This window comes from Geotrypetes seraphini, chromosome 5, assembly GCF_902459505.1.
Source record: "Geotrypetes seraphini chromosome 5, aGeoSer1.1, whole genome shotgun sequence".
Taxonomy (NCBI): domain Eukaryota; kingdom Metazoa; phylum Chordata; class Amphibia; order Gymnophiona; family Dermophiidae; genus Geotrypetes; species Geotrypetes seraphini.
The window spans coordinates 98043526-98056766 of record NC_047088.1 but is presented as its reverse complement, the minus strand read 5'-3'; the positions used below and the strand labels follow the sequence as shown (position 1 = coordinate 98056766).

At 48.2% G+C, this 13241-nt stretch overlaps 1 protein-coding gene across 6 annotated transcripts in view; it reads left to right on the top strand.

Annotated features, from left to right (window-relative positions):
• LOC117360496 (nucleoside diphosphate kinase-like) overlaps window positions 1–13241 on the top strand; it is a 66585-nt gene that overhangs the window by 14253 nt on the left and 39091 nt on the right. For all 6 annotated transcript variants that reach the window (XM_033944320.1, XM_033944324.1, XM_033944322.1 and 3 more), the window contains 2 exons: window positions 5762–5863; window positions 6044–6156. In XM_033944320.1, coding sequence (XP_033800211.1) covers window positions 5762–5863; window positions 6044–6156 — 215 coding nt within the window. The remainder of the gene's footprint in view (window positions 1–5761; window positions 5864–6043; window positions 6157–13241) is intronic.

Genomic DNA, 13241 nt, shown 5'->3' with positions numbered 1-13241 from the left:
TATAGACGTGAGACTCACTGGTCTGTAGTTTGCTGTCTCTGTCCTGCAGCCCTTTTTGTGGAGTGGGATTACGTTGGCGGTTTTTCAGTCCAAGGGGACCCTTCCTGTGTGTAGGGAAAGATTGAAAAGAACAGATAATGGTTCTGCCAGGACTTCACTTAACTCCTTGAGCACCCTGGGGTGTAGGTTGTCCGGTCCCATGGCTTTGCTTACTTTGAGTCTTGATAGTTCGGTGTAGATGCTACTGGGCGTAAATTCGAAATCTTGAAACGGGTCTTTCTGGTTATCTCCCGTCTGTAGCTGTGGACCAGCTTCCGGCGCTTCACAGGTGAACACTGAACAGAAGTATTTGTTTAGTAGTTCTGCCTTGGCAGAATCTGATTCCACAAAGTTACCATCCGATTGCTTCAGGCGTTCTATCCCATCTTTGTTTCTTTTCCTATCACTAATATAGCTAAAGAAAGATTTATCCCCTTTCTTAATTTTCCGTGCTAGCTCTTCCTCCATTCGGAGTTTGGTCTCTCTGACTACTTTTTTGACAGCTTTAGATCTGTCTAGATAGTCCTCTTTCGCCCCCTGTTTTCCTAAATGTTTGTAGGTGATAAATGCGTCTTTTTTTCTGTTTAACTAGGTCTGAAATTTCCCTTACAGTTGCGTTTAATCTCATCCGTCATCTCTCCATCAATTTCTTCGGACTGCCCTTGAGGTTGGTAGTAGATGACTATCTTTGTTTCTGTTCCTTTTTCCCCATAGAGACTCTACCCTATTTTTCATTTCCGGTGTGTTATTTCCGGTAGACTCAATGCCCTCTTTGATGTATAGGGCAACGCCCCCACCTTTTTGACCCACTCTGTCTCTGCAGTATAGCTTGTATCCTGGTAGCATAGTGTCCCAGATGTTGCCGTGATACCGATGATATCAAGGTTATCTTTTTGTGCCATAGCTTATAATTCACCCATCTTATTCTTCAGGCTCCTTGCGTTCGTGTACATACACTTGAGTTTGCGGCCTGTTACTTTCTTGCATTTCCTTCCCTCTTGTGTCATTTTTGATCCGTCAGGATTTCTGTCTTGCCTATGATCCAGTGAGTCTTCCCCTCTATCTTTCTGCACGGTATTCTCTGGGTCGACTGTCAGCTTTCCTCTTCTTCGACTTTGGAGGTAAGCACCTACCCCCAGATGGTACAGTCGGCGGTAGATTATATTGCAGGTGCTATGTATGACATGTTTAGAGTCATGAGTAAAGTGTCTACTTACTCTATTTCTGCCACAGGATGCTTAGGATCAGAAAATGGGCAGGAGATTCGGCTTCTAAAACCACATTAAGCAAGCTGCCCTTTAAGGGACAGATTCTTTTTGGCAAAGCGCTAGATGACCTTATAACCAGTGTAATGGACTGGCGTCCTATCTCTCTCAGATAGCAAACCACGTGCGCCTCAAGGGTCAAGTTGTGACTCCATTCAAGGCTACAGGTGGCCTCAGCAGTCTTCAGTGAACTTCTCTTCACAGAGGTCATTTCAAGGGGCTAGGCAGAGGTTTGTTGCCTCTAGATGAAACCCTGCATAAGATGCCCATTCAGCACATAATTCCAAAAAGTCCCAATGACGTCAAATCCCTCTCCATTCTTCCCCAGATAGGTGAGAAATTTGCAGAGTTTTGGGAGGCCCGGGAATGAATTTGCACAGACCAGTGTGTACTGGACATAATACAAGAGGGGTACAAGCTGAGATTTTTTTCATAGACTTTCCAGCGGGGAGGCTGGAGAAAGCAACCAGAGTAAAGCAACTGTGCAACAGCTGCGGTAGATCCAGGTGGTGAAAGTGCCAGAGGCTGAATCGGGCTTGGGCAGATACTCTATATACTTCATCATGCAAAGAAAGATTCAAATCAATTAGAGACAGATTCTGGATCTCAAGTCGGTCAATGCAGCCTTAAAAGTGCCCAAGTTCCATATGGAAACAGTAAGATCAATTATTGCCTCGGTTGCTCCGGGGGAATATCTAGCCTATCTGGATCTGACAAAGGCTTACTTGCATATTCTAATTTTTCCAGCTCATAGAAGTTTTCTCAGATTCCATGTGCAGGAGAAACATTTTTAGTTCTCAGTGTTCACATTTGGACTTGCAATGGCACCACCCACGTTTACCAAGGAAATGGTAGTAGCAGCAGCACATTTGCACAGAGCCAGGATTCAAGTTCATCCATATCTGGATGACTGGCTCATCAGGGCTCCATCCCAGACAGAGAACCACAGGGCAGTGACGCATGTAGTCCAACTCTTGCAGTTTTTGAAAGAGTCATCTGTACCCCTCGCAATTCCTGGAGTACTTGGGGATTCTATTCAACACGACAGAGGGCTATGTCTTTCTTCTGGAGGCTCACAAACAAAAGCATTTTAGAGATTCTAGCAATGTTAGCCCCAACGGCATGGCATTATCTACAGTTACTGGTCTATAGTGGCGGCAATAGAGGTAGTACCGTGGGTGAAAGCTCATCTCCAATCTTTCCAGAATGCACTATTGTCCTGCTGGTCACCACTGACAGACTCCCTTCAGATGCCTTTGGAGTAGACAGTGGAAGCCTGTCAAAGTTTGCGATGGTGGCTATGGCCGGAGACACTGTCCAAGGTTAACCTCTACGCATATCAATGTAGGTTTTCCTGACTACAGATGCCAGCCAGATGCCGGCTGTGGAGGTTATTGCGAGGGTCTTCTGGCCCAAGGCCGCTGGGAGCCTTCACAGAGAGCATAGCCTATCAATAGACTGGAACTGAGTGCCATTCGAATGGCGTTACAGGCCTTCCAAGAAACCCTGGAATGGAAAGTTGTCGTAGGCTTCTCAGACAATGCCAAATCAGTGGCTTATATCAAAAGACAAGGAGGCACCAAGAGTGCGCCGTTAAAAATGGAGGCCCAACTGTTTTTTGCTGGGCAGAGAACCATCTGCTAGCCATCTTGGCAGTGCATGTAGCAAGAGTGAACAATGTTCAAGCTGATTTTCTCAATCAACAGATGCTGGACCTGGGAGAGTGGTTCCTGTCCCAAATAATGTTCGACAGGATTGTTCAGTGCTGGGGGCATCTGACATTCCATATGATGGCGTCAGCCTGTAATCACAAGGTCAAAGGTGCGAGCAGTGAAACACCAGTGTAGGCGCTCTAGTACAGCTTTGGCGTTCCAGGGATCTATTATATGTGATCCCACCTTGGCCAATGATAGACCAAGTCATTCGAAGAATAGCGATACATCGAGAACTGGTGATCCTCGTAGCTCCAGATTGGCCACATTGTCCATGAATGGACATGAATCTAGTTTGACTGCAAAGAGATCAGAGTCTAAGATTTCCTCTCAATCCGATGCTGCTCACACAGGGTCCAATCGCCTAAGAGAACTGGAACGCTTTGGGCTTACAGCATGGTCTTGAGCATGCAGACCTAGTATGAAAAGGATACTCAGAAGTGGTCATAGTTACACTCCATTGCTCCAAGAAGCCAGTGACAATAGCAGCTTATGCAAAAGCCTGAAAATCATTTCAACTCTGGTATTTGGAGCAACTGATAGTCGGTTAGGGCTCCGATTGTTGCAATCCTATCTTTCCTTAAGAAGGCCTAGAAAAGGGCCTGATGGTCAGTTCCTTAAAAGTTCAGGTGACCAGTTTTTCTTGTTTTCAAGCTTGTTTGGAGAGAGGTTCACTGGCCTCTCACCCAGACATTTCCAGGTTCTTGAGGGGAGCAGTGCATTTGCATCTGCCAGTGTGTCCAGTTTGTCCTTTATGGAACCTTAATCTCATATTGAGGGGCCCTGAGTAAGGCCCCGTATGAACCTTTGCAGGAGGCCACACTGACGGGCCTCACGGTAAAGATAGTCTTTCTAGTAGCCATCATTTCAGCTAGAAGAGTTTTGGAGCTCCAGGCCCTGTCATGCAGAGAACCATTCCTCAGAATTATGGAGGCAGGAGATTCTCTGCATACAGTTCCCTCTTTTCTGCCGAAGGTGGTGTTGGTGTTCATATGAATAAGAAAGTCAAACTGCTGGCATTCCAGGCCAAAGGCATAAAGAAACAGGACAAATTACTAGCACAGCTAGATGTCAGAAGGGTTCTCCTTCATTACCTGGAGGTGACCAATGATTTTAGGTTGTCAGATCATCTCTTCATCCTAACAGGCTCTGGATGCAGAGGAAGGCCGGTCTCAAAGGTCTTGATTGTCAAATGGATGAGGGTGGCTATTTCCTCTGCTTACATAAGATGTGATAAAAGTCTACCTGTTTCCTTGAAGGTGCATTCCACTAGAGCAAAGTCCAGGATGGTTTTGCCTGAGATTTGTAGGTCAGCTATGTGGTCCACACTATACACATTTACTAAATTTTACATAGTGGATGTAGCAGCACAAAAGAGCATCACTTATGGGTCCGCGGTGCTAGCAGCAAGTTTTTCTGTCCCATCCTAGGCTCAAGGGACTGGTTTGATATGTCCCATAGGTTCAAGATTCATACTTTTTGCAAGAGAATGGAAGATTAGGTTCTTACCACAATAATCTTCTTTCTAATAGAAAAGCACATGAATCCTGAAGCCTCGCCTATCATTTTTCAGTATAGATGGCTTTTAGCACGAGACAGGTATTTTTCTGCAGAGGCTTGTCTAAAGGAACTCAAGACGAAGCAATATGAAGCTATGGCTTCAGAGAGACAGGAGTATCTATAAAGGTTTGCTCTTGACAAAGTCAAAGCCAAACAAATGTTAGTGCTGGTTGCACTTGGGTAGGGGAGGGTCATTAGGGTGGGCAGACTGGATGGGCCGTGGCCGTGGCCCTTATCTGCCGTCTATTTCTATGTTTCTATGTTATTCTGCCTTGTTGATGCTATGTTGCATTTGTTAATGACTTGCGAAGCATATCAAAAGTTTCGGAGTTTCAAAAATAATCGGAGTTTCCTCATGCCCCTCCTTATTTTTCTCCTCTTTCAGGGGTTATCTCTGCTTTGGTACAAACTGAAGAGAGAGGGCAGTGCCCGGTGATTCAGGGAGGTGGAGTTGAAAATATAAGATGATACCTTCTGCATCCCTCCTGTAGAATTCAGACTGTGAATCAGTGCCTTATAATTTTCTGCTGGTTTTAGAAACAACAGCAGGTAGTTTGTCCCTTCCTATTGCAGTAAAATCAAAATAACCCTAAAAATAAAGACAGGTAGCATTTTAGACAAAAATTTCCTTCTGCAGACCTTGTGTGAACCCCATATTTTTAGGTACATTTCAGTCACATAATAGCACCTGTTGAGGAGTGTCTGTCTAGCCATACACAAAAGTTTGTTTTGGCATGCTCCCGCACCATTCATGTATGCTGCTATCTATTTAGGCACTCATACTGCCTTCCTTCTCACCAATTATAACTTCCCATTCACTCTCTCAGCCTCTTTGCCACTAACTCACTCAGCCCACCTACTCACTCATAACGCCTTTGGTTTCCTAACTCACTGGGCTCCTCCATCACAGATAAGTCCTCTATCCACTCACTGGTTCACTCATGCCCCCACACTCACATGCTATGCTATATTTTAGTTTATTTCCTGATTTTGACTATGTCCTGTGACTCTGGGTTGATATCTTGAGGTCACTTTTGGTCTTCTTTTAAAATTAGTACTGTTCTTGGTTACGATTCTGCTCTCAGCTCTCATCTTGCTCATATTCAGATTGAAGAAACTGTAATGTTATTAAACAATGTGTATAAATTGTCATAAAACACAAATTGGTTTCTTTTCCTGTTCCAGGCATCTGACTCCCTCTTGAAGCAACACTATATTGACCTGAAGGACCGGCCCTTTTACCCAGGATTGGTGAAATACATGAGCTCAGGTCCTGTTGTGGCCATGGTATGTGCATCACCAGGGATTCCTTGCACCTTCCTGATGAGCTGGGTGATATATCTTAAGATTCTGCACATTTTCCATTCTGAAAGATTCTGAGGCATAGCCTTGGGATTCCCTGGCTCCTGAGGATAATTTGATATGTCCTGAATTGCACTGCCTATGCTCATTTTTCTATGCTTGCAGGTTTGGGAAGGACTGAATGTGGTAAAGACAGGCAGGGTGATGCTGGGTGAAACCAATCCCGCTGAATCCCGTCCTGGCACCATCCGTGGAGACTTCTGCATCCAAGTGGGCAGGTATGAGCCTCCAGCCCTTAGCCTTTATTTGTCCTCTCCTTCTGTCTGTGTGTGTCACAAACATTGATGAGGCAGACTTCCAGCCCCATCAGGAGCACATGGGTGCAACGGGGAAAGACTGGACAAACTTTTGACCTCCCTCTTTTTCAGTGTTTCCAGTTTGTCTTTTATACAGGCTTGTTCTGAGGGAAGAGGTATATTTCAGACTCACTAGTGAACAAACTTTTCAGAGTCAGGGGGATCCCCAACCTTTGTCAGATAAAGGCTCCCAGCATCTCTCTCTCCAATAGAGTGGAGGGTGTCACTTAACTCTATCCCCTTTTCCCCCTCCCCCCAATACATTTAAATCCTTTAGTTCTGCACTAGCAATGAGCAGCAACACAGTACCCCTCTTTGTGCCAGCCCGAGCCTTCCCTCTGATGCAGCTTCCTGTTCACAGGACCAGGAAGTTGCATCAGAGGGAAGGATCAGAGCCAGCCTGAGCAAGGGAAAATGAGCTCCTGTTGGCAAAGATCTAAAGGATTTAGGTACGGGGTGGTGGTGCTGGAGGAATAGAGTTAAGTGAAACCCCCTCCCAATCACCAGGGGGGTGAAAGGGAGAGATGCTGGGCAGGGAAGAGGAGCAGAGTCGTCGTTCCTACCCTCTGAGCTCAGGCCCAAAATTGGGTGCCTGGCTACGGCCCTGATTTTCCCTCTTTATAGACCAGCCTAACTTTTTTTTAGTTCAATCACTGCAGCAAACGTCATATAACAAGGAGCTTTCCAAAACCCTGTAATAATGATTGCTAAATCCAGTTAGAACATAAAAGTTGCCATATTGGGAATGACCAAAAGATCCATCAAGCCCAGTATGGTATTTCTAACAGTGTATATATATATATATAAATTTCATTGAAAATAATATATACTATATCATGCACCCCCTATCTCTCCCAATAACTCGATCTTTTAACTATAGGTGGATAAATAACCTCAGAATTAGAATGTCTGCTTTGTTATGTATGTGAATAGCAGTACATTTCACAATTTCAATCATAGGCTGTACCAACCTCCCCCCTCAATTTATATCTATGTATTTTTTATCTTTTATTTTATATATAACTTTTTTATCATTTTCTTTCCATTTTCTACCTTTCAATTTTTTATTGAAATTACTCAATTCAGTCAATAAATATATTCCTCAATAAATACTTTAAAAATTAATTGATCTGTTTGAGGAGGGCTGATTTCATTATTCTTTTATAATCATTTCATCGAGTTAAAGTCCATGCTCTTTATAGATAAATTCATAAATTTTCTTCATAATCGTTCTCAATCTCATTCATTTGAAAAACTGATGATGCAGATCTTATAGTCATATCTCATAATCTGCACAGTATTAGAGGACATGACTTCTAAAACATTGTATTTCCTTCAGTTCTACTTAGCTTAGTAGCTCATTCGCTTTTTTCTTTACAGCCAAGCCGCTTCAATACAACTCCAATGCGGCCAGCGTTTCACGGTTTAATCCTTAACCGCTACCTCAGGGATTTATTCGGAGTGATTAACTAAGGCATATATAGATAAATATCCTTATTACTTCTTCCCTTCTTTTAATGTATTCCAATAGAGACCCATGTTATAACAGGTAACACACCTTATCTGTCTCCAGACCTGAAGTCCTCCCCGTAGCGATTACAGAAATGGCGACAGTGTCTTTTTTACTTCGTTAAGCAGAGTGACGTCAAACTAATCAAAATAAAGGAAATGGAACTTTGAACTACACGGCAAAAAATAGGGTACATCCACTCTCGTTCTTTTCATTAGGTGGATATCTTTACCATTCAATAAAAATGATCCATTCCATATTTCTATTAAGTCTGTTTGGGATCAAAGTATTCAGTTTATAGATTGTGGCCGGGCCGGTCCCTGAGTAGGTGGGAAACCAGGCTCAGACCACAGGTAGATTTATTAATGCGCCTTTTATATGGCTGGATGAACAAAAACCCAGAGGACGGATTTCTTAGGAACTGGAACCAGGTTTCCATAGCAAAGCAGCAGATGAATCCAGAGACTAGTGGGTATAGCTCACATCGACCAGCAGGTGGAGATAGAGAACTGATTAACAGTTGGCCTTAAAGCCTGGTGTTCCTCCTGTTGATTCAGTTTTGCTCTATCTCCCAGCAGGGGTGGAGCTAACTCTCTAGCTCCTGGATTCTGGCTGCTGCCGGATAGATTGGTGTTCTGTTGGGATTCCTCTGTTGAGACTAGTTCTCTTCAGTAGGTCAGGGGTGCCTGGCTGACTGGTGCCGGCTTTGGGAGGTACACCTGGGCCCTCCCAGGTCCCTTCTCCACCCTCCCCTCCGTTGAATTGAGGGGTTCCTTTAGAAGCTGCAGGAGTGCTGGCTGGCTTCTTCATTCCAGTATAAAAAAAAAAGGGGCCGACTTCCTGCTTGTACTGAGCCGTGCACTGGTTGACTCGGCTTTCAGTGCATTTACCAACGATAACCTGGCTTCGGGGGTAAGCGGCTGAGCATTTGGGTGAGTAATTTCACTTACTCGGTTACCGTGGTTCTTGGTCGCGTTCCCGGGTGCCGGGCTTGTTGGTGGGCAGAGTCGGCGTTCGGCGGCGTTCGCCGCGTGTGTAAAAAAAAAAAAAAAAACACGTCGGAAGTTTTGTTTGGTTGCCGAGGGGAAGATGGCTACAGAGGCTGGTCAACAGTGTTCGCGCTGTGGGAAGCGCCGAACACTGTCGGGTTTTTGCTCTGCCGGGTGCTTGGACGCACCGGCAGACGATGCCTTTTTGAAGGCTTGTGATGTGGCCATTTCCCGGGTGCGGGAAGCTCGCTCGATGTCCCCGCCGCTCGAAGTCAATGCAGGATTGCTGCAGGGCTCTGCCACGGAGGAGAGGAGTGAGGCGGCGGGGGGGGAGTCGAGAGCGCTGGAGGACGGCGCGGTCCCGCTCCCCGGCATGGATCAGGGCGGTTTAGCGCCCCTTAACTGGGGCTCATTTTCGCCTGAATTTGTGATGCTGTTACACCAGGCTTTTAGGTTGCAGTCTTCGCAGCCTACCCAGCCGGTGCCGGGGGCCGGGCCGTCCCTTGCGGTACCCTCTACCTCTGCGGGGGGGGATGGGACTGATGCCAGACCCACTGCGGGGGCGGTAGGGTCCCCAGGGCGGTCGCAGGGGGCAAAGAAGCGCAGACTAGCGTCTGCGGACGCAGAAGATAATTTGCCAAGGTCCCCTTTCTCGCTTCCTGAGTCGTTAGAGGAAGGTGAGCTATTGGATTGGGACGCGGAGAGTCCCCCGGTTAGGAAGGTGGATGACCCTTCCGCTCTCCGTTTGTTCCATAGAGAGGAGCTTTCTTCCTTAATTTCAAAGGCTTTGCAGAGTTTGAACATTTCTCAGGAGGACGCTAAGGTGTCAGGTAACCCCCTGATGGCAGGTACACGTATGCCACCTAAGTCCTTTCCGGTACATGAAGCCATGCAGGAGCTGATCTCGGCGCAATGGGATGCGCCGGAGGCCAGTTTGCGGGTGGTAAAAGCCATGAGGCTCTTGTATCCGGTTGACCCGACCGAACTTGAAAAGTTTAGGTTACCTAGGGTGGACGCTTTGGTGGCAGCGGTGACAAAAAGGACTACCTTGCCGGTGGAAGGGGGAGTTACACTAAAGGATGCGCAGGATAGAAAGATTGAAGCATCCCTAAAAATGTCCTTTGAAGTAGCTGCGGTTACCTTACAGGCCGCAATCTGCAGCTCTTACGCGGCGCGAGCATGTCTGCAGTGGTCACAAGGGATGACCGATAATTTATTGGAGTCTGGGGGTTCTGTCCCTTCAGAGCTGGCTGATTTGGAGTCAGGCTTGGCTTATTTGGCAGACTCCTTATATGATATTATTCGGGCGTCTGCGAAACAGATGTCTCTTTCAGTGGTATCACGCAGATCCTTATGGCTCCGTCATTGGGCGGCCGATGCAGCGTCCAAGCTTCGGCTGGTGAGACTCCCTTTTTAAGGGGGTTTATTGTTTGGAGAAGATTTAGACAAACTGGTGAAGGATTTTGGGGATGCCAAAACTCAGCGTTTACCGGAGGACAGGGCTAGGCCCCCGGTGAGGTCTTCATCGTCTAGACCGCGTTTCTGGGATGTTAGGCGATCCAGGGCTGGTAGACCTTTCTTCAGATCTACATCTGGCCCGTTCTCTGCTTCGAGACCTCGGTTTCAGCAGAGGAGTTCCTTTCGTACGACGAAACCCTCTTCAGGGCAGTCAACACGTACCCCAGCCAATCGCACTCCACAATGACGGGGGCTTGGCTCCCTCCGCCTTGCCCTTAGGGGGTCGGCTTTCAGCGTTCCGGGCGGAGTGGGCCACAGTCACGTCCGATCAGTGGGTGTTGGACATTGTTCAAGACGGGTACAAGTTGGAGTTCGCCTCTCCCGTCGTAGATTCTTTCTTGGTGTCCCCGTGCAATGGGGCGGCCAAGGGAGACGCGGTCCGCAGGACTCTTCAGGTGCTGCTCGATCTGGGGGCGGTGGTTCCGGTGCCCCCAGAAGAGGTAGGCCGCGGTATATATTCCCTTTACTTCATTGTACCAAAGAAGGGGGGGGTCCTTCAGACCGGTGCTGGATCTCAAAGGGGTCAACAGATTTCTCAGTGTTCGCCATTTCCGAATGGAGACGGTGCGCTCGGTTATTGCGGCGGTAAGACCGGGAGAGTTCCTCACGTCCCTCGATCTCAAGGAGGCGTACCTCCATATTCCGATATGGCCTCCGCATCAGCGGTATCTGCGGTTTGCGATTCTGGGCCAACATTATCAGTTTCGGGCAATGCCCTTTGGCCTGGCAACGGCTCCCCGCACGTTTTCTAAAGTCATGGTGGTGGTAGCCGCCTTTCTACGCAAGGAAGGGATTCGAGTGCACCCTTACTTAGACGATTGGTTGATCCGCGCCTTGTCCCGACAGGAGAGTTTGTCGGTAACTCAGAGAGTGATCTCTCTCCTTCAGTCGTTGGGGTGGTTTGTCAACTTTCCCAAAAGCTTTCTGACCCCGTCGCAGTCTTTAGTGCATCTGGGGGTGCGTTTCAACACGGCTCTGGGGAAAGTGTTTCTACCCCGAGACCGGGGGGAGAAATTGCAGGCGCAAATTCGCCTACTTCTCGGGTCGGCCAGACCTCGAGTGTGGGATTATGTACAGGTGCTGGGCTCCATGGTGGCGACTCTGGAGGTGGTCCCCTGGGCCCGGAGCCACATGAGGCCCTTACAGCAGTCTCTGCTCTCTCGCTGGTCCCCAGCTTCTCTGAACTACAATGTGCGTCTCCAATGGAGTCTTCGAGCAGCTCGCAGCATGCACTGGTGGCTCCAAGAGTTGCATCTTTGGAGGGGCATGCCGTTGGCCACGCCGGATTGGGTGGTAGTTACAACGGATGCCAGTCTGCGGGGCTGGGGAGCCCAGTGCCTGCAAACGTCTGTGCAGGGAATGTGGTCCTCCCAGGAGGCTCAGTGGCCCATCAATTTGCTGGAATTAAGAGCGATCAGGCTGGCGCTGCGGGCTTTTCAGTCACTGATTCAGGACAAGCCGACCAGGATCTTTTCGGACAGTGTCACGGCGGTCGCATATGTCAATCGTCAGGGGGGCACCCGGAGTCCGCAGTTGGCCGAAGAGGCAAGAAATTTGTTTCGATGGGCAGAGGGGCATGTTCCGCTTCTGTTGGCGGCACACATTGCAGGTCACGAAAACGTGCAAGCGGACTTCCTCAGCAGAAATCTTCTAGATCCGGGCGAATGGGAGTTGTCGGCTCGAGCGTTCGGCCTGCTAGTCCGTCGTTGGGGGTTGCCAGAGATGGATCTCATGGCCTCATCCCGCAAAGCGAAGGTGCCTCGATTCTTCAGCAGACACAAGGAAAAGGGATCGGAGGGGGTGGACGCGTTAGCGCTCCCATGGCCTCCAAATTCCCTTCTGTATGTGTTCCCGCCTTGGCCCATGATAGGGCGGGTGTTACAACGCATCTCTCGCTTTCGAGGCAGAGTAATCCTGGTGGCTCCAGATTGGCCGCAGCGGCCGTGGTACGCAGATCTGATGCAGCTTTCGGTAGGCGATCAGGTAGCGTTCCAGGTAACTCCGGACTTACTAACTCAGGGTCCAATATTGATGGAAGATCCGGCCCGCTTTGGTCTTACGGCCTGGCTATTGAGAGGTCAAGGCTAAAAAAGAAGGGCTATTCAGAACGGGTGATTTCCACCCTGCTTAAAGCTAAGAAAATTTCGACGTCAGCCTCCTATGCGAGAGTCTGGAGGATTTTTGAGGCATGGTGCGGAAGACAGGGAATTGCGCCTTTCCATGCATCTCTGCCGGCTATTCTTGCTTTCCTACAGGAGGGCGTAGAGAAAGGGTTAGCATATAACTCTTTAAAGGTTCAGGTGGCGGCCATTGCCTGTTACAGGGGCCGGGTGGCTCGCTCGACGCTCGCGTCACAGCCGGACGTGGTCCGTTTCCTCAAGGGGGTTCACCATATCCGCCCGCCGGTAAAGCGAATTTGTCCAACATGGAACCTTAAACTCGTCCTTGGGAAGTTGCAGGGGGCACCCTTTGAGCCCCTGTCAGCGGCCACTTTGAAAGATGTCACGCTGAAAACAGTATTTTTGGTGGCGATGGCTTCAGCAAGGCGAGTATCGGAACTGCAGGCGCTTTCTTGCAGAGAGCCCTTTTTACGTTTTTCGGAAACTGGGGTGTCGGTGCGTACGGTGCCGTCCTTCCTGCCTAAGGTTATTTCTTCCTTTCATGTGAACCAGAGTTTGTTCCTTCCATCCTTCCGGAAGGAGGATTGGGGAAAACGATTTTTGTCTTTGCGGCTACTGGATGTACGACGTATGCTTCTCCATTATTTGGGGGTGACGAATGATTTTCGTAGGTCGGACCATCTCTTTGTTTTGTTCGCGGGTAAAAACAAGGGGATGGCGGCGTCTAAAGCGTCCATTGCGCGTTGGGTCAAGGAAACTATTGCTTCGGCGTATGTGTTGACAGGGAAGAAAGTACCGGAGCACCTTCATGCTCATTCCACTCGGGCTTTGGCTACGTCTTGGGCGGAGTCCGGGGGGATGTCTTTAGAG